Source organism: Colias philodice, chromosome 22 (genome assembly GCF_061535455.1).
Source record: "Colias philodice isolate Cphi_HAF_F1 chromosome 22, ilColPhil1 Martin Lab GWU primary, whole genome shotgun sequence".
In the NCBI taxonomy this organism is placed as follows: Eukaryota; Metazoa; Arthropoda; class Insecta; order Lepidoptera; family Pieridae; genus Colias; species Colias philodice.
In genome coordinates, this window is record NC_143107.1 from 4535176 (window position 1) to 4562008 (window position 26833).

Below are 26833 nucleotides of genomic sequence, written 5' to 3' on the forward strand. Positions count from 1 at the left end.
ACTATTTCAGAACAGTTTTTTGACATTCATGAAATATCAGGATTCCATGGTGAGTATGCTGGACGAAGGGACACTTAATCCTTACATTGCAATTACGTTTTTGATTTGTAGATAAAGTGCATAATATCAAATACTAACCTTGGCCTCCATAAAGTCAAGTCAGACGTATAAAAAATATATGTATTACAAAAATTCAACTGTAAAGTAAAGCACAAACGTTGTTGAATGTATTTAAAAAAAATAATAGGTGGGTATCTATTTAAAAATACTCTTGTGGCGGTAGCAGTTTATTGGATTTGGAAAATTAAAGTTGAAAAAAAAACATAAAGGGTATCAAAATTTCTCATTCTGAGTTCTGAAATTCAAAATTATTTTATTTCCTGGATATACTTAAAAGTCTCAAAACGAATTCAGCAAGAGTATAAATGTAAATAGGAGAAGGACCAATTTTTTAAATCTATATATTATTATGCACTTAACTAGGTTTATTTAAATTATATATGATAATTAATTGTCCGTATTTAAGCAAAAAGGAACCACCCAGCAAAAACGCACTTCTGAGATATTAAAGGATTTACAAAAACATTTGCAGCTCTGTCAGATGAAGTAAAATTAAAATTTATTTTATTTAAATTCATTGATAAATTACTTATTTAAGTATGTGTATATAAATTTGCTCTGAATATTCTTAAACTTTCTAGATAATTAAGAAAATGTGCATGTGGTTCCTTTTAACATTTATCAATTGATAGGTTTTCTCTTATACAAAAAGGAACCACATCCCAGGGATTTAATGATATAAATGAAACTATGTATTTATAATATCGTAATTAAAGCTTTAATTAATAAAATATATAAAATAATACTTATATAGGACGTTTATTCGACGTTATCATCAAATTGGATTTCGAAATCCACCGTGTCTAGTCCATCTATGTGGTCTTCTATTGCATCATCACTAATGAGACCGTTATAAAAACTGTGCATCTTGTGGAATGAGATGTAATATGGACTGAATATCGCTAGAAGGTGAAGAAAGCTTCTCCAGAGGCAGCGACGTATAAGGTTCTTCGTTATCTTCTGTAATAAAAAGAAAAAAAGCTTTAAATCAAAACAATAAAGCCGCGTGGCTTTTATACGTAGGTATATGGCGACAGCAAAATATTATTAGTTCTTATAAAGCCGTGTCCCTACTAGACGACTAAGTATGTTGTATGTACATGCGCCATGTACAAAAAACTGGCTAAGTGGGAGTCGGACTCGCGCAACGAAGAGTTCCGTACCATTATCTATAAAAACGGCAAAAAAATCACGGCTTATTGTATGGGAGTTTCTTAAATATTTATTAAGCTATTGCATAGCTTCTATCGCGGGCCTTGAGCGCGGGGACTGAATCGAGAAATTCCGTAACGAAAAAACCTCACTCCGACGGGCTCGGAGGTGTGGCTTGAAGGCATGCTATGCAATAGCTTTACCGCGGCAGTCCCCGAGTGCCACACGTCTTTTTTTATTCTGTTTTTTAGTATTTGTTGTTACAGCGGCATCAGAAATACATCTAAACGTATTTTACCAAAATAGTAGGTAGGTACCTAGATCATCGACAGTTATTTTTAAAACAGGGTTTAGACTTTAGTAGTTTCATCTCACAATGACAGATGAATCGTAACAAAATGATCTCTTAATTCGACTCGCCGCGCCTTCGTGAACAACGACATTGTCGTTAAAATACGTAAATCCACAGAGGATTCCTCTTGTACTTACTTAATGAACTATCTTCTTAAAATCACACCACAATCGGGAATGAATCAAAAGTGGATAAAGCGTACCTGCATCTCAGATTCAATAAGTACTTAAATGCATTAAATAAAACTACTTACCCGTTGTATCTTCATTATTATCTTCGGTGTTCGTCTCCAATGCTTTTCTTAAGCTGGGTATCGACTTCGCGCTCCTGGCGCGCGCGCCATGAATGACCGCGCCGAGAGTGCGTTCCGCGGAGCGCGTTCCAAATAATTGAAGTATATCAACTAAGCGCGCCTGGCGCGCGTGGCAACTGTTCCAGTGTTTGACCGTTCATCATGGAAGCTAGTCGTGTACGAGCAGCAGCAGCATTTTTTTCTTTAACTCCGGCACAGGGACTCCCATTTCACTACTGATTTCCCTCCAACCAATAAATCGCTTAGAGAAGATCTCTAAGCGATTTATTATGATACGAAGAAATTTTACTGTTCCACGAAACTTCTTTCGTACCATATAGCTGAATTAATTTACGGCAACTTTGGTTATCCATAATAATTATTACTCGGAGCGCAACAAACACAAAAAATACGACAAACCCGTCTCCATTGGCGCGCGCGCCACGTTTGATGCGCGGTAAAAAACCGACACCCGACGGAACGGACCGCTCCGCGTTCGACCGCTCCAACGAACATTTTGGCGCGCGTTCCAAACTGGTATCCATTTCACGCGGCTGGAGCGCGCGCCAATGTTCGACCTCTTGGAGCGCGAAGTCGATACTCACCTTTACCCATTGCTTGCTTATTTATTTATTACTAAACATTTTCACAATTAATTTTAAAGGTAATTAACAAAAACAATAGAACTTACTTCGCGGAGGAAAAAAACACCGTCACGTATTCGAACTACTTCGCTGAATGTCACCTATATTGACAGATGTTCGACGTTTTACTTTAAAAATTGGAGTTTTGCACTTTGAGCTATTTAAGTAATGAAATACGTTGTTTAAAGATGAGAAGCATTGTAACAAGTCAAGGCATTTGGTTCCATATAGCGATGATGGGTTTCAGAATGTTTTACAATATTTATTTATGCATAATAGAACCGAATGCTTGTGGTTTTATTTTGCAATAAAAAATTACAATTAAATTATGTATTTATTTTACGCATAACCATACCACAGAAACCTGGTTCCATTTTGTGTATTAAAAATAATTGTTATTAATAGAAATATGTGTAATGTATAATGGTACCAAGTAGGTGTGGATCTGTTTTGTATAAAATGACATGATAGTAATATCGTTTATTTGTTTGAACAAAGCAGTCCCGTGGTGCTGTGGTTCGGTTTTGCTTAATATGGTATTATTCGTTATTGCTGGTGGTTCCTTTCTGCTTTTAGTATACCTTGTTTCCAACGTAAAAATCATGTGGTTCTTGTTTGTATAAGAATTTAGACCACTTTTGGATGAGTATTCTTCAATAAAAGCAAAAAACGAAATTTGTCGAGTGGTTCCATTTTGCATAAATACGGACAATTGATACTCTGGATCTTGCTCTGGATACTCTCTTCATCCGATTTACAAGTGAAGTCCTTTCCTTATCTGGCTGCTGGCATTGACTAATGACATTGAAGTTGACAAATGACAGCCATCAGAGTCAAATTTTGATTTACAATTTACATACACAAAAAAATTTTGATGCGCCTAAATGAGCATTAATCTAGTTAATTCGTTTAATTTATTTAATAACCAAATCTTTAATTAATTGTCATGGCGTCTACATCGAAAGAGGACGTTATATCGAACACTCAAGTGTCTGAAAATACCGCAGATGATCTAGAACCTGGTGCTTGTTACGACAGCATTTTAAATCCTACAGATTCATTTGAGGAATTTGCTTCTGAGATGAACTCAAGCCTTCAAGGCCGGAGTACTGATCTAAGCCAAAAAGCGAGCACCATAAGCGAAATTCAGAGTGAAATAGGCGAAAGTTCGAAGGAGTTAAAAGAAACGAAGTCTAGTGATAATTTGCATAATAAAGATGTAAGTTATGTATGATAATCAATTATATGTCGACATCATTGCAGTGTTTTTACGATGCTCAGTTTAGTATAATATCAATAATCTTTATCAGACACTCATAATTAGGAAACAGATTAATGTGTACTGGGGGGCGGAAAACTTATAATGCTTCATCAGATTACTAAATTATTTATCAATACACCAATTTAAACAAACTTACATAAAAATAGATATCATTTTCATTACTAAACTGCTGTACTATAACAATATTATCAAATTTTTTATCATTTTAATTTTTTTTAATTTGTATAATATAACATGTTATCATTATAAACACACACATAGGTTTCCAATTAAAAGCTAAAATTATTATGTATAACATTCCAGGAAGCAATTGGTGGATCAGCCAGCAGTTCAAACTTAGTGGACCAAAATGGAGATGATTTGGAAAATGATGTTGAAGACTATCTTAAATCACCAGAACTTGTTAATAAAGAAAAGCATGTGTTCATTTTGAGTTCAGCGGGCAAACCTATTTACTCTAGGTAAACATACCATAACAGTAGTCTGTAGTGTTTGTTACTTTTGTATTTGTACAGAATTTAATTTAACCCATTGACCACCGAGCGGCCCGATCGGGCCGAGACACAATAGATTTTCTATTGTGTCTGTGATCCGAGGACTGACGGATTAAATGCTTGAGTGAGACAGATTTTAAAATTAAGATAAATGCAAGCATATTCATTGCAGTTTGAATCTAACTTAAGAAGTTTTAGCTTGAGTGAATATGAAATTCTTTATGTATCAAATGCTTTGGTTAAGATAATTTGATATTCAACCAGTGAAAACTGAAAATATAATTTGTAGTGAGGTTTGAAAGTAGATTTGTTATTGCAGCCCAAAGGTTATAAATACAGGTTTTAACAAATTAAAACCAGTATTTTACTATGTACATAAAAATATTCAGTACCAAAATTTTCAAACCATTTAATTAACTTTACAGATATGGTAATGAAGACAAACTAGCTGGTCTCTGCGGAGTCATACAAGCTTTAGTAAGTGTAGTGGAAGATCAGAACCATGATATATTGAGGTCATTGATCACTAAAGATTGTAAGGCTGTGTTCTTAGTGAAAGGACCGTTAATATTGGTAGCTATTTCAAAGTCTAATGAGAGTGAAACGCAATTAGTGTTACAATTGACGTAAGTTTAATTTTTAATGTAATCTGTAGATATTTTAACGGCCTATTTGTGAACTAGATGAACAAAGTTTGATATAATGCTTTTTCGCCACTTAAGATTTTGAATTTCAAAAAGCCTGAAATAAATCATTCATAATGACTAGAAAAATAGCTAAATAATATTTTTTTATCAACTTGCTCATAAACAAATGAATTCAGAACAAACTTACCTTCCTTAATGCTTGCTTCCTTAATCTTTGAGACAGTTTTCTTTTACGGTTTCTCTTCAAACAGCACAAATTCTGTCAAATGCTTTTTCTTACTTCAACATCGTTATTTATTGAGGTTTACAAACAATTCAAAATCATATATGTAAGTATGTACATACATTTTTCAAAGGTTTTTTCAACTCTACATAATATCTGTAAATAATCCCTCGTTTTACTAAAATCTATATACCTACATGTATAAACAGTATGCTAACTAATTATTACTTACAGATACGCCTTCAACCAAATAGTATCAGTCCTAACACTAACACAATTGAACCGAATATTCGAACAGCGTCGCAACTACGACTTACGCCGCTTACTCTCAGGCGCAGAACGACTAATCGACAACTTACTGATTTTCATGGAAAAAGATCCAGCTTTTTTACTCGGGGCGGTCAGATGCTTACCGTTACCAGAGAAAGTTAGAGAGAATATAACAAATGCAATAACAACAACTTGCCATAAGATAAGGGATCTCGTTTTCGCTATATTGATAGCGGGGAATCAATTAATTACTTTAGTAAGAATGAAGAAGTACACATTGCATCCGTCAGATATTCATTTGCTGTTCAATTTGGTTCGGAGTTCGGAGTCTTTTAAAACGGCTGAGAGCTGGACGCCGATTTGTTTACCTAAGTTTGATGCGACGTAAGTAATTTCATTATTTTGTACTTGAATGGTTTATTGTAAATACTACAGCTGCATAAGTATTTTTCACCATTTGTTACGGTAACATGTTACGCCAGTTACTTAAAAATGTTAGGTCTTTCCGGATGCTACAAATATATTACTTTTTCACTATTTGTTACAATATCAACACGTTACATCAGTTGTTTAAAAGTGTTAGGTCCTTCCGTAGTTTGAAAAATGTAACCGTCCATTCATACATCATCCTACTTCTCAATTCTAAAAGTTTTAATTCAATAGTCAATATACTTACATTTCAGAGGTTTTCTACACGGTCATGTATCTTACATATCTGAAGACTGCCAAGCCTGTTTACTTCTACTCACAGTACAAAGGGACGCCTTCTACCCACTATCTCAAGCAAAACACACAATAGCAGACAAACTAAGACGATCAAATTGCCTCGTAGCTATCAACGATGCTCTCAACAGAAACAAAACTCTGCCAACGACAAATCCGTTAAAACACATTGGAATACCGGAAATAAGGCATTTTATGTACAAATGTAAATCCACGGCACAGTTGTTCTCGTCAGATCCTATAAGTCTTGATAGATTACAGGATTACAGGCAAAGGCATAAAGAAGGTGGTGACGTGGTTAAGAAAAAAGTAGAAAAAATGTCAGATATAGATTATGTGAGGAATTATAGAGAGTTCTGTAGTCAGATACATTGTGCGTGTTCACCGGCTAAGTTGATATTTAGGTCCAATGCGGACGATTCTATTTTGGCTTGGGTAAGTTAGAAATTGTTTTAAATTTGTTTTAGAGAATATAACGGTAAAAATTACATGTTTTAAAAGATAAAACAATCCAAGTATAGTCACTGAAGATGTAATATGAAACATACAGATTTTATTTGCAGATCGTTGAACCTAGTTATAATATTTATGCACAAAACAATAAAATGCGTAGCTTTTTGGATTATATTCAATTCCCATAGAAAAAGCTCTTGTATAACCTGTTTCTTTTATATTTAAAAAAAATCTAATATATCTCATATTATACCACAATCAATACACTTAATAAAATACAAAAAACAATAAAAAACATATTCTTAAATATTTTACTATTATTTCAGATAACAAACGGTTTCGAGCTATACGTAACATTTGACGCGCTTATGGAAAAGGATCATGCGATTCGAGCAGTCGATAGATTGTTGAGATGGATCAAAAACGAAGAAAAGAGAATATTTATTATGAACGCGCCAACGTTCTAGCAGAAACTTTTAAACAAACTGAAGCAATAACCCCAAAATGGCTCAATGTTTTAGGTACAATGTGTTAATAAGAACTCTTTTTAAGCTATTGCATAGCTTCTATCGCGGGGACCGAATCCAGAAATTCCGTAACGAAAAAACCTCACGCTCCCCACTCCGACGGGCGGAGGTGTGGCTTGAAGGCATAGCATGCAATAGCTTAACCGCGGCAGTCCCCGAGTGACACACGTCTTTTTTTCATGTCAAGTAATTATAATTTAACTGTATGTATTTGAATTGAAATCAGTTCCTTTATTATTCTTTTTTGGTAGCTTGTTTGAGCTTTGAGCTTGTTTGAGCATTGTAAATAATTTTTGATTATTTTTTTGTAAATGGTCTGTCTAAAACTTGTAAACATAGAAATGAATGAAGTTATTATTAAAAGGTACTACTAGATTTATGTAAAAAGAGAGCAATAGTTCTAGTGATAGACTTATTGATGTATAGACAGAGCAATATTTACAATATTTTTTATTAATACATTGTATATTTATTGAATTGTCAATATGCCTTATATTCAATTAAGTAACTCATAACACCAGTAGTTATAAATATGAACAATATTGCTATTAGTCCATTATTAAAAACACTATTTAATATTACTTATTATATATTTTACTCTCATAAATGAATTATAATGATATATTATTTAAAATGTTATTGTTGTATACGAATAACTACTACCTAAAAATAAAATAAATCAAATAGTATAGAAAAATATTAGTAAAAAATCTGACTAGTAAATAATCTATTGAACAACATATGTCTTATATAGGTTAGACAAATGTACTGAAAATAATTATATTAATGGTACAAAATTGTTGTATTTTCTGTTACATGTTAAATTATTGTTGATATTAAAATTTCATTCCTATTAATTGTTAAACTTTTTCTTGTATTTTGATATATTATTTGCAACTTGATCATTACAAACCTTTTCTTGCACTTTGTATATGATGTAATATTGGAAATCTAAACACATTTCAAGTTTCTGATCATTAATTTAGTTAAATAGAATTCTTGATTGAAATTACTATAGCGGCAGCTCATTAAATAACTTGGTCATAGAATATACCATAAACCACAGAAGAAGATAAAATAATACATGATAGTGTATTTTTAGCGTTTTAAATTCATGATAAATGATAATTTTTGATTCTGCCACATTGTAATTTTGCGTTTCATATACAAAAGCTTAACTTGAAATTAGAATAATAAAATAACATCTACTTATATGAATTTTCAATTTTTATTTGCTTTATATACCTAATTATCTCATAATATTATGATGAATTAGACAATCATGATTTTTACTCAGGATTTTTAATACTTTTGAGTGATATTTATTGAGTTTCACGTTAATTTGTAAATATTGTTACGTGAATGAGTGTGTAAATTTAAATGTAATGAGAATATTATGTATTTTAAATACTTAAATCGCAGATTAATTTTTTAATAAAATACTTTTAATTGAAATGGTTTTTTATTTTTTTATGGTCAAATTATCAATCAGTACTCTGTACTATACATTTAATATTATGGTCAATGATATTATAAGTAAAAAGGGTTAGATAGGTCACCAACTCAACATTCTATCTTCAAAAATGGCACACAAACGCACTTACAATTATTACACTTAAAAATAATTTGGCATGATTCAACTATTATGAGCGAAAAAGAGACGCTGTGCCACTCCTAGAGCTCTTATTACTTATAAATTATAATAATATCATAGATTATGGCTTATAAAGGTGTATATTATGGTAATTATTGTAATTAGTCTGAAAAAATTGAATTAGTCTGTCAGTTTTTTAGCATGAAAAAACCACTGTAATAAAACACTTTCAATATTAAAACGTCATTTAATCCTTAACTAAAATCCTTATTAATAGCCATTGAGATAATATTACTACGTATGGAGGAGACACCACAAACAAAATCTGTGGACCATTTTTTTGCTCTAACTAAGTTTTAGAAATTATTATCTAGTTAGGTACTTACCGATGAAAGTTATTCCTTTGCACTTTTCCGTATTATTTGTATTATTTGTGCAATATCGTAACACACACAAAGGCATATTTGATGCGTTTCACTTTAAAACCATTAAAAAAACCGCTCAACATACGCCATATGGCGTATGTTGAGCGGAACATAAGTGATGTAGGCGGTGTCGTCTCCATATTAATATTATCTCAATGTTAATAGCGCCCTCTATCCCTCCGCCTATCAACATCGTGTCTATCGCGTCTTTCCTTTTCCCTGTCCCGTTCCCGCGCTCTCTCTCTGTCCCGCTCGCGCTCCCGCTCCCGCTCCCGCTCTCTCTCTCTCTCTCTCCTCCGTTCGCGTTCCCGCTTACGGCTTCGTGAGCGATCGCGTTTACGATCTTTTTCCCGCCTGTCACGGTCACGTGATCTGGAAAGTTTGAATTAGACAATCTATACTAATATTATAAAGAGGAAAGGTTTGTATGTATGTATGTATGGTTTTCACGCATTAACTACTGGGCCTATTTTGATGAAATTTGGCACAGATAATCTTAAGACCCTGAGAAAGAACATAGGCTACCTTTTATTGCGAAATATGTACCACGGGCGAAGCCGGGGCGGACCGTTAGTATATAATATTTTTATGTTGTTATTTAGCTAGAGAGATAGTCGTTATCATTGAGGTAGTTAATTAGTGTCTGATTGAACTAGTTGGTTGTGAGTTGTAAATTATTATATTAATATATATTATGTTACTAGGTTTGATTTAGCATTTTTAATAAAAAATATGATTTACAATTATAATTTATTACCTATTTATCTACCAAACCATCAATATCGGTTTTGGTATGGTATTGCATATTATTTACTATAGATATCGGTATTTTATCGGCACAATCATGTATTGTTACATCATTTCTTTTAAGCATCATAAATAGAAAATAAAATGTTGTGAAATTGTAGTTTTTGTGGTAATGATTACATTCACAGCTATTACTTCTTCACATTTAAACAATAATACTGCTACTCTTTAAGATTTCATAGTGAGATGGTCGTGTCACTAAAAAATAAGTGCACATAATCATACATTAGCCTTGAAAATTACCCTTTTATTACACACTTTTATTGTACCCCTAAATATAAATTACAACATACCTGTCCCTTCTTCTATCTCGCTCCTTTCTGTCGGGTTCTCTCCTATTCTCTTTGGTTTCAGGTTCATTATTATCATCATCTGAAGGCATTTCTTCATCCAAGTCATCGTCAAGTGCAGAGATTTTCGGTTCCAATTCATTATTCTCCTCTAATACATGCCTCTTCTGTATTCGTGGCAATATAACATCGCACAAACGTTCTTCTCGAAGTAATTCATCGATAAACTCGTCCATATGCACAATTTCAAATTGCCCCTGACGGTTTTGCCGCCGCAATTTTCTGTTATCATTGAATAAGGGTTCTAAATATTTATAACAGTCTACTGATGCACCTGTTAATCTCATATAAAACGCACCCAATGCACGAACATACTTAAACTCCTCGTTTTTAATAAATTCTACAACAATGTCTTTTTCAGGTTGTATTTGTAACATTTTGAGCACTAAACATAGAAACGGTGTGGGATATATGAAGCCGCCGTGAACGCCGCCGATATATCGCAGCTCCATGGCTTTGTCCACAAGTAATTCTGCTGTTAACGCGAAACATTCTTCTTTCCAATATTTTGAATCGTATATTCGTGATCTTATAATTTTTTCTATTAAATATTGAGGATTTGTTCCTCGAATTGATTTAGCGTCTTTCACCGTCCGATTCGCCATTTTTTTGACAGTGACAAATAATTAAACATTACACTTTTGACTTAACAGATAACATAGTCACAGAAAGTGCTATAGTAATGTCACAGAATAAAACACATATTATATCTTCTTGACCGTTGCTTGCTATAATTACTATAAAAAAATTAATATTGAATAGGTACGTTGGTACGTATTATAAAATTACTTGCTTACTTGCCCTGTGCGGTCCGCTTCGTCATCGCTCGTGGTACGTATTATATAATATTGTCTTATTCGAGATCACGTCATATTATTATAATAAAATATCCACAAAATATCCAACTGTGAAAAAAGATTTTCAGAAATCGGTCCAGTAGATCCTAAAATTAAACAACAGAGAAACAAACTCTTTAAATTATTATAATTTTATAGATAAAATCATCAACGAGATAAAACATTTTATATTTCTATTTCATAATAATCTTTGAACTCTAAAAATAAGCTCCAAAAAAACAAAATGATTGATTGAACCTTATTCAGTCTTAGATCATTAAGTAATGGATGGAGTACGCTGGCAAATGTTCTAACTAAACTTTCTGCTAATTTTGGTGCGAGGAGGGTAACTCACACTATTGAAACACAATCACATATTCACAAAAATAATTTGTGTCACGAAAGTCGTAAAAATTTACGACCTTTAGCGACGATTTTTTAAATTCAACTCTATCACTAAGTTCATAAAGATTAAATTTGTATTTCATTCCAAGTTGTCTCGTGGGGAGTGCGGTTCAATATCGCGTTCTAAATTCAACTTTAAAACTTAGACAATAAAGATTAAATTTGTATTTCTTTAAAAGATAGTCTCGTAAGGAATGCGGTTCATTATCGCGTTTTAAATTCAACTTTATCTCTTAGTTCATAAAGATTAAATTTGTATATTTTCTTTCCATGATAGTCTCGTGGAGCCGCATCAATGATCGAGTAAACATGACTCGATTATTTGTCTTGATCATATCGCTAAAAGATACATCGACGATTATTAGAAATTGCATTTAATTAGAAATGTACGTTAAAAAAATAAAAAAATATACACAAATGAAAGGTTATTCCATCTTTTTTAATATTCGATACGTTTTAATTGCTTCTGCAAGACTTGACAAAGCAAAACGGCATTTTTAGCGGAGCACTCGCAGACGTCCTTTCGATGTTTTACGAATACGCAGAGTGTTTGTAATCGATTACGCAAGTAGTTCTTATGAAAGCATAAGGTTTTTCGATTCGAATAATCTTATACCTCGGCAAAAGGGGAAACGCCTGCGAGTGTTATCAAAACGTAGTGATTATAATATCCTCTTTGGTGTTATCCATTACTATTGATCTAAGTATTCAGTTATCGATACCACATCAATACATAAGATTTTGCTCTGTTTGCTTAATGTATTTAATGAATTTAAAATATATTATTATAGGGACCATTGTTGATTTTACCATACCACCTATGTAAACCACAATAAAAACCTTACCAAATTCAAAAAAATATCGTGTAGAACTTGGTTAAACAAAGTTTGTATACAACACATAACTATTACAACATAGATCCATTTGCAATATTCATATTAATACTGCGAATGCATTTCTTTATATTAAATATTAAATTTATATATTTCCGATTCAAAAGACTCGGAACTCGGGCAAAAATAAATAGTTATGACAGCAACAAAAATTTATGTCAAACCAAATCCAATAACATGTCATGTTGAAAATTTAAACCGCGCTTTGTAAACTGTGTTCGTTATTTTCATTTGGTTAAATTTAATAAATCGCGTTTAAATATATAGAGTTAGATGTTCAATTAATTTATACGTAAGTTTAAATGCATAATATTTCACGGTACCTTGTAATACGTGTGTGAACTTCAAAATGCAGAAAACAAAGAAGCGATCTGACGATGAACCGATGGATGTCGACGAAAATCCAACTCGAGAGAACGGAGAATGTAGTCGAAATGTGGAAAACGGTGAAATAGATCACATATCTGATGACGAGGAAGGTGGTATGCGGATTGGTGATATTTACATTCCACCCGCGCCAAAACCTGCGCTCTCTTTTGATACAACAGGACCGAGACTAATAATAACAGATATCGTGAATGAAAACTTTAAAAGCTACGCGGGAGTGCAAAAATTAGGACCGTTTCACAAGGTATTTATTAATTTTATTAATACCTTCTGCCTGCTTCTTGCGAAAAATGTAATTTTACTTACAGTACTATATTAATACATCAGTGATATTTTATACACTAGTTTCAGCATTTCAATTTTTGTACAAAAACTATGTGATAGATCAATGCTCCATGTAAAAATATAATAATACTATCAAAACCCAGTTATTTATCTGCAGATAAATTCATTCACTAACAATGATATTAGCCTTATGAAGTATTCCTGTATTTTAATACAACATAACAGGATTTTAAATTTAAGTTTTTTGTTATCATGCATAAGTGTCTTTATTTTAAGATAATATTTAGTATGTTTATTTTTTTATTATTTATATTTTTTTAGGAGAATCTACAGCTAGTATTCTTTATACATAATATAATACTCACAATAAGCCATTTACAGATTCTCATGGATAGAATAATATTACTATTTTCCCCATTAAACCTAATAATTAACGTTCAATAAATAATATTCTTTCTAGAGTTTCACTGCGATAATCGGGCCAAATGGCAGTGGCAAGAGCAACGTCATAGATTCCATGTTATTTGTGTTTGGATATCGAGCGAGTAAGATCAGATCTAAGAAGATATCAGTACTGATTCATTCATCAAGTAAATTCCCCAATGTGAACAGTGCAAGTGTAGCTGTACACTTCTGCCAGATTGTTGATGGGGTAAGTTGATATTAAATAATAAAATTTGTTGTATTGTGTACTAGCTTATTGTGCACCCTCGCACACATTTATTTATTTATTATTTACTAGCTTTCCGCCTGCGGCTTAGCCCGCGTTTTCAGAGAAAAACCCGTTCCCATAGGATTTTCGGGATAAAACCTATCCTATGTCCTTTCTCGGGTATCAAAATATCTCTATACCAAATTTCATGCAAATTGGTTCAGTAGTTCAGGCGTGATTGAGTAACAGACAGACAGACAGAGTTACTTTCGCATTTATAATATTAGTATGGATATTTACTCTTTATTGTACAACATATTAAAATGAAAGTACATAAAACAAAACCATTTAAAATGTACAAATGGCGGCCTTCTGGCTCAAAGCCATCTCTGCCAGGTAACCTTTAGGCAAAGGACAAATTACTACATTAATACTTAACAAGTTATAGTATACTTACTCCTGAGAAATTTTTAGAAATGAAAAAATTTCAACACAAATTGGGATTAAAAGAATCATTTATAAAGCATTTGAATGCTAAAAAACAAAATAACTTACTTAGACCTACCTCTTGAATTGTCCTATCTAATTACAGAAACTGTGTCAATATCTATTGGGTAGATTTAACAATCAAAGGATACATACGGACATACAGATATGAATTTTCTTTGTTTCATTCTATGTTGACCAATTGCTAAAATTCAATGACAATTTTAAAGATATTTTAAGCATATTGATGAAAGTAGCAAATAATTGTAAGATAGAAATCACAGTGGCTAAATTTACTTGATTATTTTCAAACATTTTTACAATTAAATAGGCGATGAGCAAGGCAAATAATTGATTAACATGCAAAAGGTGTTAAATTATTTTGATAATATCATTAGCAAACATTGGATTTGTAAATTAAGCTGTAGAAATAAATGTATGTAGGTAATTGTAATACTAACACTAGGATAAGATTTTACTAATACTATATGGGCTATGTGGCCTGAATTAAATGAACTTTATTTATTACTAGCTTTCCGCCCGCGGCTTCGCCCGCGTTTTCAAAGAAAAACCCGTTCCCGTAGGATTTCCGGAATAAAACCTATCCTATGGCCTTTCTCGGGTATCAAAATATCTCTATACCAAATTTCATGCGAATTGGTTCAGTAGTTAAGGCGTGATTGAGTAACAGACAGACAGACAGAGTAACTTTCGCATTTATAATATTAGTATGGATTAAATAAATGTAAACCATGCACTCGCTTTTCATTTTGAGATTAATTTATTTGTGTTAAAAGTTTTTTTTTCGACATTAAAGCTTGACTACTTTTTGTATGAAGTGATTCTTGCCTGAACGCCTCAACATGGCTGAACAGGGCATGGTGTTGAAATTTTTTGGATATTGTTTCATTTAATTGTTTCGTCTCCGGCACGGCTCGTTCCCGGTACGGTGTAGCGAAAATCATGCTTAAATCAATTGGAAGATGTATGTGAGAACAGTATTACACAACAATACTTGTATATTATGTATGAATGTTTCATCTGATGTCAACGCAATGTCGATATAACACACGTTACTCGGCTGATAACTGAATTGAACTCACAAAAATTGCGCGAAATTTTATTCTCAGTGGGTAAAATCGCTGTGCGGATACAGCCTGACAGTTCATTTATACGATCGACTCTTCGCCCGCGGCTTTGCACGCTTTGTTTTAAATTATATACTAAAACCTCTTGTATCACTCTATCTAGAAATTAAAGACTTTTTAACGGATTTTAAACGCGATTTATTCATTATATTATTTTCCCGACGTTTCGAACACTTTACAGCGAGCGTGGTCACTCTATCTATTAAAAAAAACTACATCAAAATCTGGTGTGTAGAAATATTCAAGTATACATACATACGCGGGAAGCGTTTATTAGTTTACTACAGGCCCAATAGATGGCGCTACTGAGCTTTTAACTCGCGCTAGTGATATTTTTTCTTACTTTGATATTATAAATTTGTTTGAGGCCGTAGACTTGTAAGCTAGCTAGAAGTTTGAACGCGCTAATCTAAATATTTTTGCTTGTGGAAACTAGGTGAAACTAGTACGCCACTTATAATACATATAATACAAATATACAGTAGTATCCTTTTATTATGACTCCCGGTTGTATTGTATTGACCAACCGCTTATGCGAATTTTGGTTTTCATTTTTAAAATTCTATACAAAAAGTCGGATAAAATGACTTCGTTTAAATAATGACATGTAGGTAGTTTATTGTGACCAATTTTAAATTGTCCGATTATAGTGACCAAACTGATTTCTAGTGTTTGGGAGAATTATATTGTGATATCGACGATGTACCTACGGAGCTCACGCTATTTTTTTTGTTATTTGTTTCAATGTGTAATTATCTCTATTATTTTTCTCGGTATTGAAATAAATACATACTAACAAAAACAGAAGATGTTTATTTTCTAACAAAATTGCTTTGCTTATTATGACGTGTTTGATATTTCCCTTCAATGTCATTAAAAACGGATTTCACTGTATTTTGTAATTTTGTAAATGTTGCAATTTACAATTAAATTGAATTATCAACCTGGACAACAGAAGATTACTGAAGATATTGTCTTTTCAAAACATCAATTAATTTTTAAAGGTAATAAATGGTCGTCGATGTTTGCCGCCATTACGGCAATAATGAATAATTCTACATTGACGGCCGATCTTAGACATTCGGGCATAATTTAGGCCCTCTAACACTACGCCCAACGCTGCCCATTGTGAAAAGGACCCATAAAAAACGCGGTAAAATTAGTCACTCATTTTTTTGGTATACAAACATACCTATGATATGAGTAACAATTCCATAGTCGTAAGAACCTGCCTTTCACAGTATAATAATATGTACTGAGTTCGTTTATAATTTGCTATATTTATGTTTCCAGTGTATTATGATTGAGTATTTTTAAATTAAATCTCGTTATTCAATCACAATAATCAATTATGAATACCAGTTATATATCACGTACTTGTATACATTTGTATATTTACGGTTGTTATTGTTTAAAATTAATGAAGAAATACTGCATCACTATTCACTACATAGTATAAAACAAATTCGCTTTCGCCTACTGTCCGTCTCCATAATATATGCTTAGATCTACTTTGAAGTACGCAACGGATTTGTATGCATTTTTTTAAATAGAGACAGTGGTTATCGAGGAAAGCTTTAACATGCAATTTGTAGTTTTACGTATAGCGGATGAAGCCGTGGGTGAAAAGCTAGTTGTTTTATAGGATATATGTATACAGTATAACATATAACTATGTAGTTTTATTCTCATAAATTCGGCGCATATGCATTATTTTGTTTTAGAACTCGACAAAGGAAATCTTTTATCAATTTTATCATAAAACTAGTGCCCATCCCGGTTCTGATTGATTTGATGTACATACAATAATGAGAGAAGAATAATGCAAAAAAATGTTTTCCCTTTTTTATTTTTTTAAGTAAAGTAAACGTACCTAAGTCATATAAAGACAAACAAAATGGGTGTTAACAAATGGCGTTACAGTAATTATGTTAGATGAAGTGTTAAAGGTCTGAAGACTGAAAATAAAAACTTAATGTGTTTTTTAAATATTTATTCAGCCAAATCAACTATTCGCCTTCCTTGGACTTGGGTCCGGAACTGCCGAGTAGGTAAGGGTCGTACGGATTATAGGGATTGTACGGATCGTACGGGTAGTACGGGTAACGGTTGTACGGGTTGTACGGGTACGGGTAGTACGGATTGTAGGGATAGTTCGGATCGTAGGGAGGGTACGGGTTGTAGTTATTATTGTTATTGTAGAGGTCTTCGCAGGGACCGTTGTATATCATATAGACGTTCTTTCCATTTTGCCTTGCGCAGTCTAGGTTGCATTTACCAGGATAGTTTTGCAAGTCACTGCCGCATACGCTCGGTTCAGGCCCACAAGCGCAGGGAATGCCAAATTGGGCATACGCTGTGCCTAATGAGAAAAGAAACGCTGGAAAAAACAGACAGAGATAAACAGATGTAATATTATTGGTCGCAAGTAACTGCTGATGACTGAAATCTTAAAATATAACTTGGTTTTTGGACAGAATATGAGTATGTACATTATGAATTAATATGTCAGGATATATTATAAATATAAATTTATAAAGAATAGAAAAAATTCGATCACGAGGCGGGACTCGAACCCGCATCCTTCGCGCCATTCCGGGGCGGATGCCTGACCAACTCAGCCACTCGTGACCCGCCAGAGCAATCGAATTTATTCTATTCTTTTCAGTTTTATGTGTCTGAAGGGACACACTGTGCGCCATCTATTGAGTGCTTCATATTGGTTGAAATGGTTGTTAATCATCTCAATAGATGGCGCACAGTGTGTCCCTTCAGACACATAAAACTGAAAAGAATAGAATAAATTCGATTGCTCTGGCGGGTCACGAGTGGCTGAGTTGGTCAGGCATCCGCCCCGGAATGGCGCGAAGGATGCGGGTTCGAGTCCCGCCTCGTGATCGAATTTTTTCTATTCTTTATAAATTTATATTTATAATATTTATAAAGCATTTGAATGCCATAAAACCAAAAATATAAATTCAACAAAAAAGGTCGTGTTCCATCGTTACAATATTGTATTCACTGAAAAGTGCTTCATATTGGTTGAAATGGTTGTTAATCATCTCAATAGATGGCGCACAGTGTGTCCCTTCAGACACATAAAACTGAAAAGAATAGAATAAATTCGATTGCTCTGGCGGGTCACGAGTGGCTGAGTTGGTCAGGCATCCGCCCCGGAATGGCGCGAAGGATGCGGGTTCGAGTCCCGCCTCGTGATCGAATTTTTTCTATTCTTTATAAATTTATATCTTATATATAAAAATGAATCGCAAAATGTGTTGGTAAGCGCATAACTCGAGAACGGCTGAACCGATTTCGATAATTCTTTTTTTATTATATTCCTTGAAGTACGAGGATGGTTCTTATGTAGAGAAAACGTAAACATGTACCACGGGCGAAGCCGGGGCGGACCTCTAGTTTATAATATTTATATTTATAAAGCATTTGAATGCCATAAAACCAAAAATATAAATGTCAGGATATCCTTATTCTATAATACAAAATATTTATGTGCACGTATAAGTACACACACAAGAAGTATAAGAAGCGACTGTACACAAACACGTAAGGATACCAACTCATGATCACACGTGTAGATATACTATAACATCCACAAAATTAACTAAATTTGGATTAAATAAAAAAAGGTTAAACTTGTTTGGAAGTCCGCAGATTGTAATAATGGTATCAGGCGATTTATAAATAACTATTATTTTCCAAGTATTTATTGAATAGTAACTTACCAAATAATATTAAAGGCCTCATATTGAAGCCACCTTCCACTACAAACAATATTGTAAGCAGTATTGGACCTGGTTATATATAAGTGATTTATTTAATTTGCATTACCAATTATTGACGTAAACCACATCAATCACATTAATTGATTTCAACGGTACCGATTTCATATATTTCTCTTTAAAAATATCAACTTTTGGTATTTAGTTTTATAGCATTCAATACTTATAAATTTATGAAAAATTTTTAAAGAATAGAAAAAAATCGATCGCCCCGGCCGCGGCCGCGGCGCGGCAGGGCGGAAGACACGGTTACGAATACCTAAATTTCAAAATTAACTTTTATTTGTGTGTTTGTTTTTTGCTATGTTTTTTTTGGAATATTTCGTAGACTAATAAAATTCTTTGTTTTTTTCGGTAATTTTTGTAATAATTAAGATATTGTCGTATTTGATTTGTTGTTGTGAATTGAAGTAATTACCTACATTTTTCATTCAAAATAAAAGCACAGTGGTCACTTATCATAAAACTAAATTAAAATCCTTATTTTAAAGAGAAAGTTATGTTTTATCTAAATCTGACACACAATTGAAAAATATATTAATGTCAATGATAATTTTCAAAAGTTTTGTTTATATTCTATGCCCATGGATTTTTTTTTGAGTGAGACGAATGATTTAAGCTGGTCACAAGATTCAAAAACCTGTTTATTTATTGATAACGCAGTAGCACACCCCGGACACTCCATACAAAATTATCGTTTGACAGTCACACTGTAGAGACTGCAAATGTGTGAGAAACGCTTTATGGTCGGCACATTTGTGACTAGCGTAAAAAAAATCGCGTTTTTCTGATGAAATACATCCGTAAACAGCACAATATCTAACCATTTTCTACGAAAAACGATAATCACAAATCCAAAATAATAAAATTACTGATTAATGTTGTCAATCTTCGTTGCGTATCGTCCTTGTAGAAAAATGTGGACCATTTTTAGAGTGATCGTGCGGGGTGAGGTAAATGTTTAATTTTAGCGGGAGGCGGAGAGTGTCCGTTCTGTAGCGTTTAGCTACTACATTTTATGTATTCTGTGGCAGTAGCTTATTCAATTCCAAATGACTTCCAAGAGCAAAGATTTATTATCAACTAGCTTTCCGCCCCCGGCTTCACCCGCGTTTTCAAAGAAAAACGCGTTTCCAAGTTACTCTCTATATGTGTGCTAAATTACATTGTAATAGGTTTAGTAGTATTTGCGTAGAAGAGTAACAAACATACACACCTACACATACATCCATCCTCACAAACTTTCGAATTTATAATGTTATTAGTAGGATACTGTAATTATCCTGTGTGTGTGTAACCTATATCTTTGTTTATCAATCGTGGAAATCTAGTAAACATACTTCACTGAAATTTTGGCTAAGCATAGTAATTAAATAGTATAGTAATTCATTAGAAAATATATGGTTTCAAATTTGTTGGAAATGGAAACATTGTGAGGAAACCGAATAAAAGTTAAGAACCGAATAAAAGTTTTCGTAGACTTGTGACATGTTTCTGGAATAAATAATATCTAGCTTCATTGCACATTGCATACTGTAATACCTAAAACACAAATGTTTCAAGTCCGTATCAATTAATTAACTTTAATCGATGTTTTTAAGCAGATTACCTCTCTTTTAAGATAAAATTGATAGACGTCAAATGTTGCCTATGAAATTAGCTTGACTATAATACTTTTAAAAATAAACATGAAACACAAACTGTAATCGCAGTTAGTGACAGTTTAATGTGATATGTAAAAATATATAAATCTAGTCTAGAAATGATAATGCTCTGTTATGGAAATTTCAATCGAAGTTCAAATTATTTAGTTTTAGGCATACGTGTGCCTAAAATAGATCTCATCACCACTTCCCATCAGTCCAAACGTCTGTCTATAGGTATTGAGAATTAAAATCTGCTTAAATAAACACAATTAAGATCGTAAGGTTGGTTCAACTGAAAGACGTTTTTCATTGTAAATATGCATTTATTCTGCCAAGTAATTATTCGCCTTCCTTGGACTTTGGTCCGGCGCTACCCAACAGGTAAGGGTCGTACGGATTGTAGGGATTGTACGGATTGTAGTACGGGTAATTATTGTAGGGGTTGTACGGGTAATTATTGTAGGGGTTGTACGGGTACGGATAGTACGGGTTGTACGGATTGTTTGGATCATAAGGAGGGATCGGCGGGTTGTAGTTATTAAGGAGGTCTTCGCAGGGGCCGTCGTATATCATATAGATATTTTTTCCACTTAAACTACTGGCGCACTTGAGGTTGCATTCACCGGCATAGTTTTTAAAGTCACTGCCGCACACGTTCCTCGTCGGGGGACAGGCGCACATGTTATGCACGGCATTTGCTGTGCCCAATGAGAGAACGGCCGCTGAAAATAAAATTATTATTATTACAAACGTATAAAAAAGTATTCGAAAATTAACAAGTTTTATGGTATATCTTTTAAAAGTAATTTTGTTGAAATGGTACTATTTAAAAACAATGAAATCAATTAGATCCACAATAATTATTGCCGCGTTGTTGTTTACACATTCCATATATTATTACCTTATTAAGGGTTCGGAAAATACTAGAGTACCTATTACATAAACCCTGTTGACCCCGGTTAAAAACATCATAAAATATATCATATGTTCATCAGGGACAATGTTGGATTCTAGTGATAAAATATATTTTTTTATGGGGTCCATTAGTTTCGGAGTCTAGTTAATTGAAACAATCAGATCTTTTCTCTGTATAATATTAGTGTACATTGTTTAATTATTATTTCTTCTAGTATTGATTGATAATAAATTGTAAACTTACCACAAAGTATTATAGACAGCTTCATATTGAAGCCACTCGCCTCCAACAATAATAATAGTATAACGAGAATTGAACCTTTTTATACAGGGTGTCCCAAAAAGTAGTGATGAACGACAGCTGGGAGGTAGAGGACCTAGAGGGCTATCCGAATCACCCCCATGTATGTTATGCGATTTTTCGTATTTTCGGAGTTATAACGTTTTTTTCAATTTTTCACCGATCGTCGAGTAATATGATATTTTCACTCATGGTGACGTCAATTATTGCGGAAGATGCTTGATTTTTTTTGTGTGCTAAGCTGAGAGATAGGCCAAAACAGTATAGTAATATTTACCATCGCTAGATCTTTGAATGGAATAAAAAAAAGAATGAAATGCCAAGAAAGATAAAATTACCCAGTATGTTCACCACTTCAAGGGCCCGTAAAAAAATAAAATCACTTAAAAAATGTTTTCTGTTTGGCTTTTAAAAACTTGCTCTATCTATCAGGAAGCTACCCTGAAAATTTCATTTTATTATTCAGAAGGCTTCAATCGAAAAATTGAAATCTAAATTTGGTAAGTGCAAAAATTGAATTAACATGATGATTAATAAAAACAAATTAAAACCAATACCAAGGTGTTTTATTACCAGAAATTTTTAAAATGACCCCACTGTTGCTCAGTGCAAGTGCGACATCACCGTAAAAAGTTGTCTTTTAAATGTCTGTATGCCCTTTTATCATTTTTAATGGTTTCTTCTGCTACTATGAATTTCCCGGCTATTTCGTCCAAATTGTGGCAGTCTCTCGTCTTTGTAGTATCCCCGCGGAAAAAATCAATAGGTTTTATGTCCAGGGACCGTGGAGGCCAGGCTAAAGGGCAAAGATACCCTGAAAGATGGATTGGTCGTTGCAGCCTGCGCATGCGCCGGTGACGCCTGCCTTAAAGCCCGGCCTCCACGGTCCCTCGACCTAAACCCTATTGATTTGTTTCAATGGGGATACTAAAAAGACCTCGGCTACTTAAGAGAATGCCACAATTTGGACGAAATAGCCGGGAAATTCATAGTAGCAGAAGAAACCATTAAAAATGATAAAAGGGCATACAGACATTTAAATGACAACTTTTTACGGTGATGTCGCACTTGCACTGAGCAACAGTGGGGTCATTTTACAAATTTCTGGTAATAAAACACCTTGGTATTGGTTTTAATTTGTTTTTATTAATCATCATGTTAATTCAATTTTTGCACTTACCAAATTTAGATTTCAATTTTTCGATTGAAGCCTTCTGAATAATAAAATGAAATTTTCAGGGTAGCTTCCTGATAGATAGAGCAAGTTTTTAAAATCCAAACAGAAAACATTTTTTATGTGATTTTATTTTTTACGGGCCCTCGAAGTGGTGAACATACTGGGTAATTTTATCTTTCTTGGCATTTCATTCTTTTTTTTATTCCATTCAAAGATCTAGCGATGGTAAATATTACTATACTGAATTGGCCTATCTTTCAGCTTAGCACACAAAAAAAATCAAGCATCTCCCGCAATAATTAACGTCACCATGAGTGAAAATATCATAGTACTCGACGATCGGTGAAAAATTGAAAAAAACGTCATAACTCCGAAAATACGAAAAATCGCATAACATACATGGGGGTGATTCGGATAGCCCTCTAGGTCCTCTACCTCCCAGCTTTCGTTCATCACTACTTTTTGGGACACCCTGTATATAAGTGATATATGTATTTAATTTGCGTTTCCAATTATTGACGTGAACCACATCAATCACATAAATTGATTTCAACGGTTACGTTTTCATGTTTATTTTTAAAAGTTAAGTTACTAAAAGCATAGGAAACTTAATAGTTTCTTTTAGCAACGTGTAATAAATTTTATCATAAATTGATCCTTTTTAACACGCTTTTTTATATATTTAACTAGGTACATCAATCACATGAATTGATTTCAACGGTTAGGAAATATTTTATTCTTTATGTTTATTTCCTTTCATCGTAGTTTAGTAAAGCTTCATTTTCATGATAAACATATGTTGAACAACTGTTGATTAAAATTGTTGCTGAAATCGTTTCCTATTTCAGCATGCTTTATCATCACTGCAATATTTCAGTGAAATGTTGAATGCAACTCCTCAACATGTTGCTTCAACTTTGTTGCTAAACAAACGTTTGAATGAATATGGGGATTAATGTTCTATGTTGTAAGAATTAAAAAAAAAATTACTGCAGATTAATAAAAAATAGTAATAAGGTGGTACAATTTTATTCCAAATATTTATTAAAATAAATCGGTGACATGGTTATTCAGTTTTAATAATTTGCAGTTTGCACATAATTATAGCTTAATCACAGTATTACAATATTTCCTAAATAATATTGTAATACTGTGGCTTAATGCTTGTATTGGTTTTGAAAATAGGAAAAACATTGTAGTATCAATGAATCTTGCTTAAGCTACATTACCTTTTTTAGTAATTGTAAAAATTATTGCTCTGTGTCCGTTCGTGGACTAATCAGACCGTTTATCGGAGGTCTATTGTTCATGTACGGATTGTACGGATTGTATGGAGGCAAGTAGGCAGGATTGTAACCAGGATTGTAAGCAGGGTTGTATCCAGGATAGTAATTATTCTGATACAGATCTTCGCATGGTCCATTATAAATGGGATATATCTCCCGATTCTCGCGGTTCGCAGTGCACCTCATTTCGCATTCGCTCGCGTAGTTCCTCAAGTCGCTGCCGCAGACGTTGTTTTGTGGAGGGCACGAGCATGGTAGCTGGGAGGGGTTGAAGCCCAGCGAGTAGGCGCTCGCGGCGCTCAGGGTAAACAGCGTGGCTGAAAATGGCAGATTTGCTGTTAGTTGGTTTATTAAGATAATTAAATAAGATGAATTATTGGTACTGGTTGTAGTTGTGTGTGTGTGTGCGTACGTGTGTGTGTGCGTGCATGCATGTTTGTGTGCGTATGAATTCTATAAATTCCTTTATAATAAACCAATATTTCGTTGATATACCATCGAATGATGTATGATTTTAGTTTGAAACTATCTGAGTGGATATTAATGTTTTTTATATTGCCCTAGGTTTATTGCATCAATGATGCAATAATATCAATGTATAGGTAAACTTTTTTATATCATAATAATTCAATAAACTGTATAAATTTTATGATAATATTTTTTCTTTATGATATTTACTCACCACACAATGTACGTAAATCCATGTTTCACCGTTAGTGTCGAAGGATAACGCACTATTTGAGAATAATATAGGAGTCCTAGGACAAGTCCTATTTATATTCCCTAGTGATGTACGATTCGCGTATCCAATCGTAACGGATTAAAATGTTTCATGAATCAATCACATTAGTTGATTTTGTAACGGGTTTTCATGTGTTTTTAGATGTTAAGTGCAATGAAATATGTTACGCCTACTTTGTGGTATGTTAATCAGGATTTTTAATCAAGTCTTAGTTGTTAATTATGATATTTGACACTTGTTATCGGTTCAGTGGAATTCAATGCATTACCTATATGTTTAGTTGCTACGGAATTGGCTAATGGATTGGTAAGTTAGAGGAATAATACATTGATGTACATTATCGTACATCTGAAAATCCCGATGCCAGCCTGGGATCCAACTTTTCTAAAATATAGAGATATAGATAGATCACAATATTTATTTACTTACCGAAAAATTACTCGTTTTGTGTGTACCTACTATAATTCGATCATCAGCTACTAAGAAGTTGAAAGTCAACCTTATGCCTGTCAGATTTATCAAGGTTTGATTGTAAACTAAAACAGATGCAGAAAAATAATAAACAACTTCATCTAAATTCTAAAGCCAACTTTATAACAAATTAGAATTATTCACAAGGTCCTTCATATACAATATGCAACTCTATTCTCTAGTTCAAAACGTCGCATTTCAAATTGCGTTTAATAATATGTATGTAAATGTAATGTATCATTTCTATAAAATTTATTTTTACTCCAAAACTCGTGCTTTTTACTTCATACAATTTTTTAAAACACCTTACACCCTGTACACTATACAGGACAAAAAAAAAACAACTCCATCTAACAACAATTTTATTTCAACATTCATTAGCTTTATAACGACACATTAGGATTATTCACAAGCTCCCTGATGTACGATATGCAACTCTATTCCCTGGTTGAAAGCGTCGCATTTCATATTGCACTCGCCGTCATATGTTTTTTGGTTGTTGGCGCATACGAGTGCTTCTGGCGGGCAAGCGCAGGGCACCCTCTCGGAGTGCGTGAGCGCAGCAGTTGTTAGGAGGACTGTGGAAATTAAATCAAATCAAATTTTAATTCAAATAAAATAAAATGTAAAATCAAATATAGTCTATGATCTAGTATATCAAGTATAGGTATTTGCTGGAGTATGATGAGTTCGTTATTTATAGTTAGTAAGTCAAATTTATGTAACGATTATTTTGATGTTTTGCAAACAGATTAGAGGTGTAGTGCCACAGTTTTGTTAGAAACAACATAATATCTTATAATCTAAACACTCATCTCTGAATATTGTTAGAAAAGTAGCCACGTCTTCTACAATGGAGTTTTTTTTAATATATTTATGTGACGGAAATCGTGTTTATTATTTTACTAACATGTTTTTTAACAAACTGATGTGTTAAATTAAACAAATAATAATAAGAACTTGTTGCCAACGGAACTTATAATAGTAGACTACAAGCCCGCATATGAAAAAAATATGGGTCAAATGAACCACCACGGGACATATCTAG

General features: G+C 33.2%; 6 protein-coding genes and 1 long non-coding RNA gene across 7 annotated transcripts in view; 2 read left to right on the forward strand and 5 right to left on the reverse strand.

Annotated features, from left to right (window-relative positions):
- Positions 1-512: 512 nt before the first annotated feature.
- Positions 513-1919, reverse strand: LOC149478411 (uncharacterized). Its single transcript, XR_016317411.1, has 2 exons — positions 1878-1919; positions 513-1080 (listed from the first exon to the last, which is right to left on the reverse strand). It is a non-coding gene; the product is annotated as an uncharacterized LOC149478411 (long non-coding RNA).
- A 1467-nt stretch (positions 1920-3386) lies between these two features.
- Positions 3387-8650, forward strand: Mon1 (vacuolar fusion protein MON1 homolog). Its single transcript, XM_089709319.1, has 6 exons — positions 3387-3779; positions 4146-4303; positions 4762-4962; positions 5441-5860; positions 6160-6634; positions 6979-8650. Exons 1-6 carry the CDS (start codon positions 3507-3509, stop codon positions 7117-7119), a joined length of 1668 nt encoding a protein of 555 aa, XP_089565445.1. The 5' UTR covers positions 3387-3506; the 3' UTR covers positions 7120-8650.
- Positions 8651-9192: 542 nt separating this feature from the next.
- Positions 9193-10973, reverse strand: Prp38 (pre-mRNA processing factor 38). The gene is made up of 2 exons (XM_089709369.1): positions 10299-10973; positions 9193-9570 (listed from the first exon to the last, which is right to left on the reverse strand). Exons 1-2 carry the CDS (start codon positions 10958-10960, stop codon positions 9357-9359), a joined length of 876 nt encoding a protein of 291 aa, XP_089565495.1. The 5' UTR covers positions 10961-10973; the 3' UTR covers positions 9193-9356.
- Positions 10974-12803: 1830 nt separating this feature from the next.
- Positions 12804-26833, forward strand: part of glu (structural maintenance of chromosomes 4-like protein gluon) — a 58929-nt gene continuing 44899 nt past the window's right edge. The window contains exons 1-2 of the mRNA XM_089709385.1: positions 12804-13120; positions 13622-13813. Of these exons, the coding sequence (XP_089565511.1) occupies positions 12839-13120; positions 13622-13813 (474 nt within the window). The 5' untranslated portion in view covers positions 12804-12838. The remainder of the gene's footprint in view (positions 13121-13621; positions 13814-26833) is intronic.
- On the reverse strand, positions 17450-19260 carry LOC149478415 (uncharacterized). Its single transcript, XM_089709379.1, has 2 exons — positions 19191-19260; positions 17450-17827 (listed from the first exon to the last, which is right to left on the reverse strand). The coding sequence occupies exons 1-2, from the start codon at positions 19210-19212 to the stop codon at positions 17457-17459; spliced, it is 393 nt and encodes a 130-aa protein (XP_089565505.1). The 5' UTR covers positions 19213-19260; the 3' UTR covers positions 17450-17456.
- Positions 21218-22103, reverse strand: LOC149478416 (uncharacterized). The gene is made up of 2 exons (XM_089709378.1): positions 22053-22103; positions 21218-21615 (listed from the first exon to the last, which is right to left on the reverse strand). The coding sequence occupies exons 1-2, from the start codon at positions 22075-22077 to the stop codon at positions 21233-21235; spliced, it is 408 nt and encodes a 135-aa protein (XP_089565504.1). The 5' UTR covers positions 22078-22103; the 3' UTR covers positions 21218-21232.
- Positions 24537-25388, reverse strand: LOC149478417 (uncharacterized). The gene is made up of 2 exons (XM_089709163.1): positions 25255-25388; positions 24537-24889 (listed from the first exon to the last, which is right to left on the reverse strand). The coding sequence occupies exons 1-2, from the start codon at positions 25274-25276 to the stop codon at positions 24537-24539; spliced, it is 375 nt and encodes a 124-aa protein (XP_089565289.1). The 5' UTR covers positions 25277-25388.

What these genes read in the sequence shown, in the direction of transcription:
- Mon1 (XM_089709319.1), top strand. Translation starts at nt 3,507, where the DNA reads ATGGCGTCTACATCGAAAGAGGACGTTATATCGAACACTCAAGTGTCT. An exon ending in GGCAAACCTATTTACTCTAG is followed by an intron (nt 4,304 to 4,761) that starts GTAAACATACCA and finishes TTAACTTTACAG; the next exon opens with ATATGGTAATGAAGACAAAC. An exon ending in TTACCTAAGTTTGATGCGAC is followed by an intron (nt 5,861 to 6,159) that starts GTAAGTAATTTC and finishes CTTACATTTCAG; the next exon opens with AGGTTTTCTACACGGTCATG.
- Prp38 (XM_089709369.1), bottom strand. Translation starts at nt 10,960, where the DNA reads ATGGCGAATCGGACGGTGAAAGACGCTAAATCAATTCGAGGAACAAAT. An exon ending in CGAGATAGAAGAAGGGACAG is followed by an intron (nt 9,571 to 10,298) that starts GTATGTTGTAAT and finishes CAAACTTTCCAG; the next exon opens with ATCACGTGACCGTGACAGGC.
- LOC149478415 (XM_089709379.1), bottom strand. Translation starts at nt 19,212, where the DNA reads ATGAGGCCTTTAATATTATTTG. An exon ending in GAGGCCTTTAATATTATTTG is followed by an intron (nt 17,828 to 19,190) that starts GTAAGTTACTAT and finishes TGTTTTTTCCAG; the next exon opens with CGTTTCTTTTCTCATTAGGC.
- LOC149478416 (XM_089709378.1), bottom strand. Translation starts at nt 22,077, where the DNA reads ATGAAGCTGTCTATAATACTTTGTG. An exon ending in GCTGTCTATAATACTTTGTG is followed by an intron (nt 21,616 to 22,052) that starts GTAAGTTTACAA and finishes TTTTATTTTCAG; the next exon opens with CGGCCGTTCTCTCATTGGGC.
- LOC149478417 (XM_089709163.1), bottom strand. Translation starts at nt 25,276, where the DNA reads ATGGATTTACGTACATTGTGTG. An exon ending in GGATTTACGTACATTGTGTG is followed by an intron (nt 24,890 to 25,254) that starts GTGAGTAAATAT and finishes TGCCATTTTCAG; the next exon opens with CCACGCTGTTTACCCTGAGC.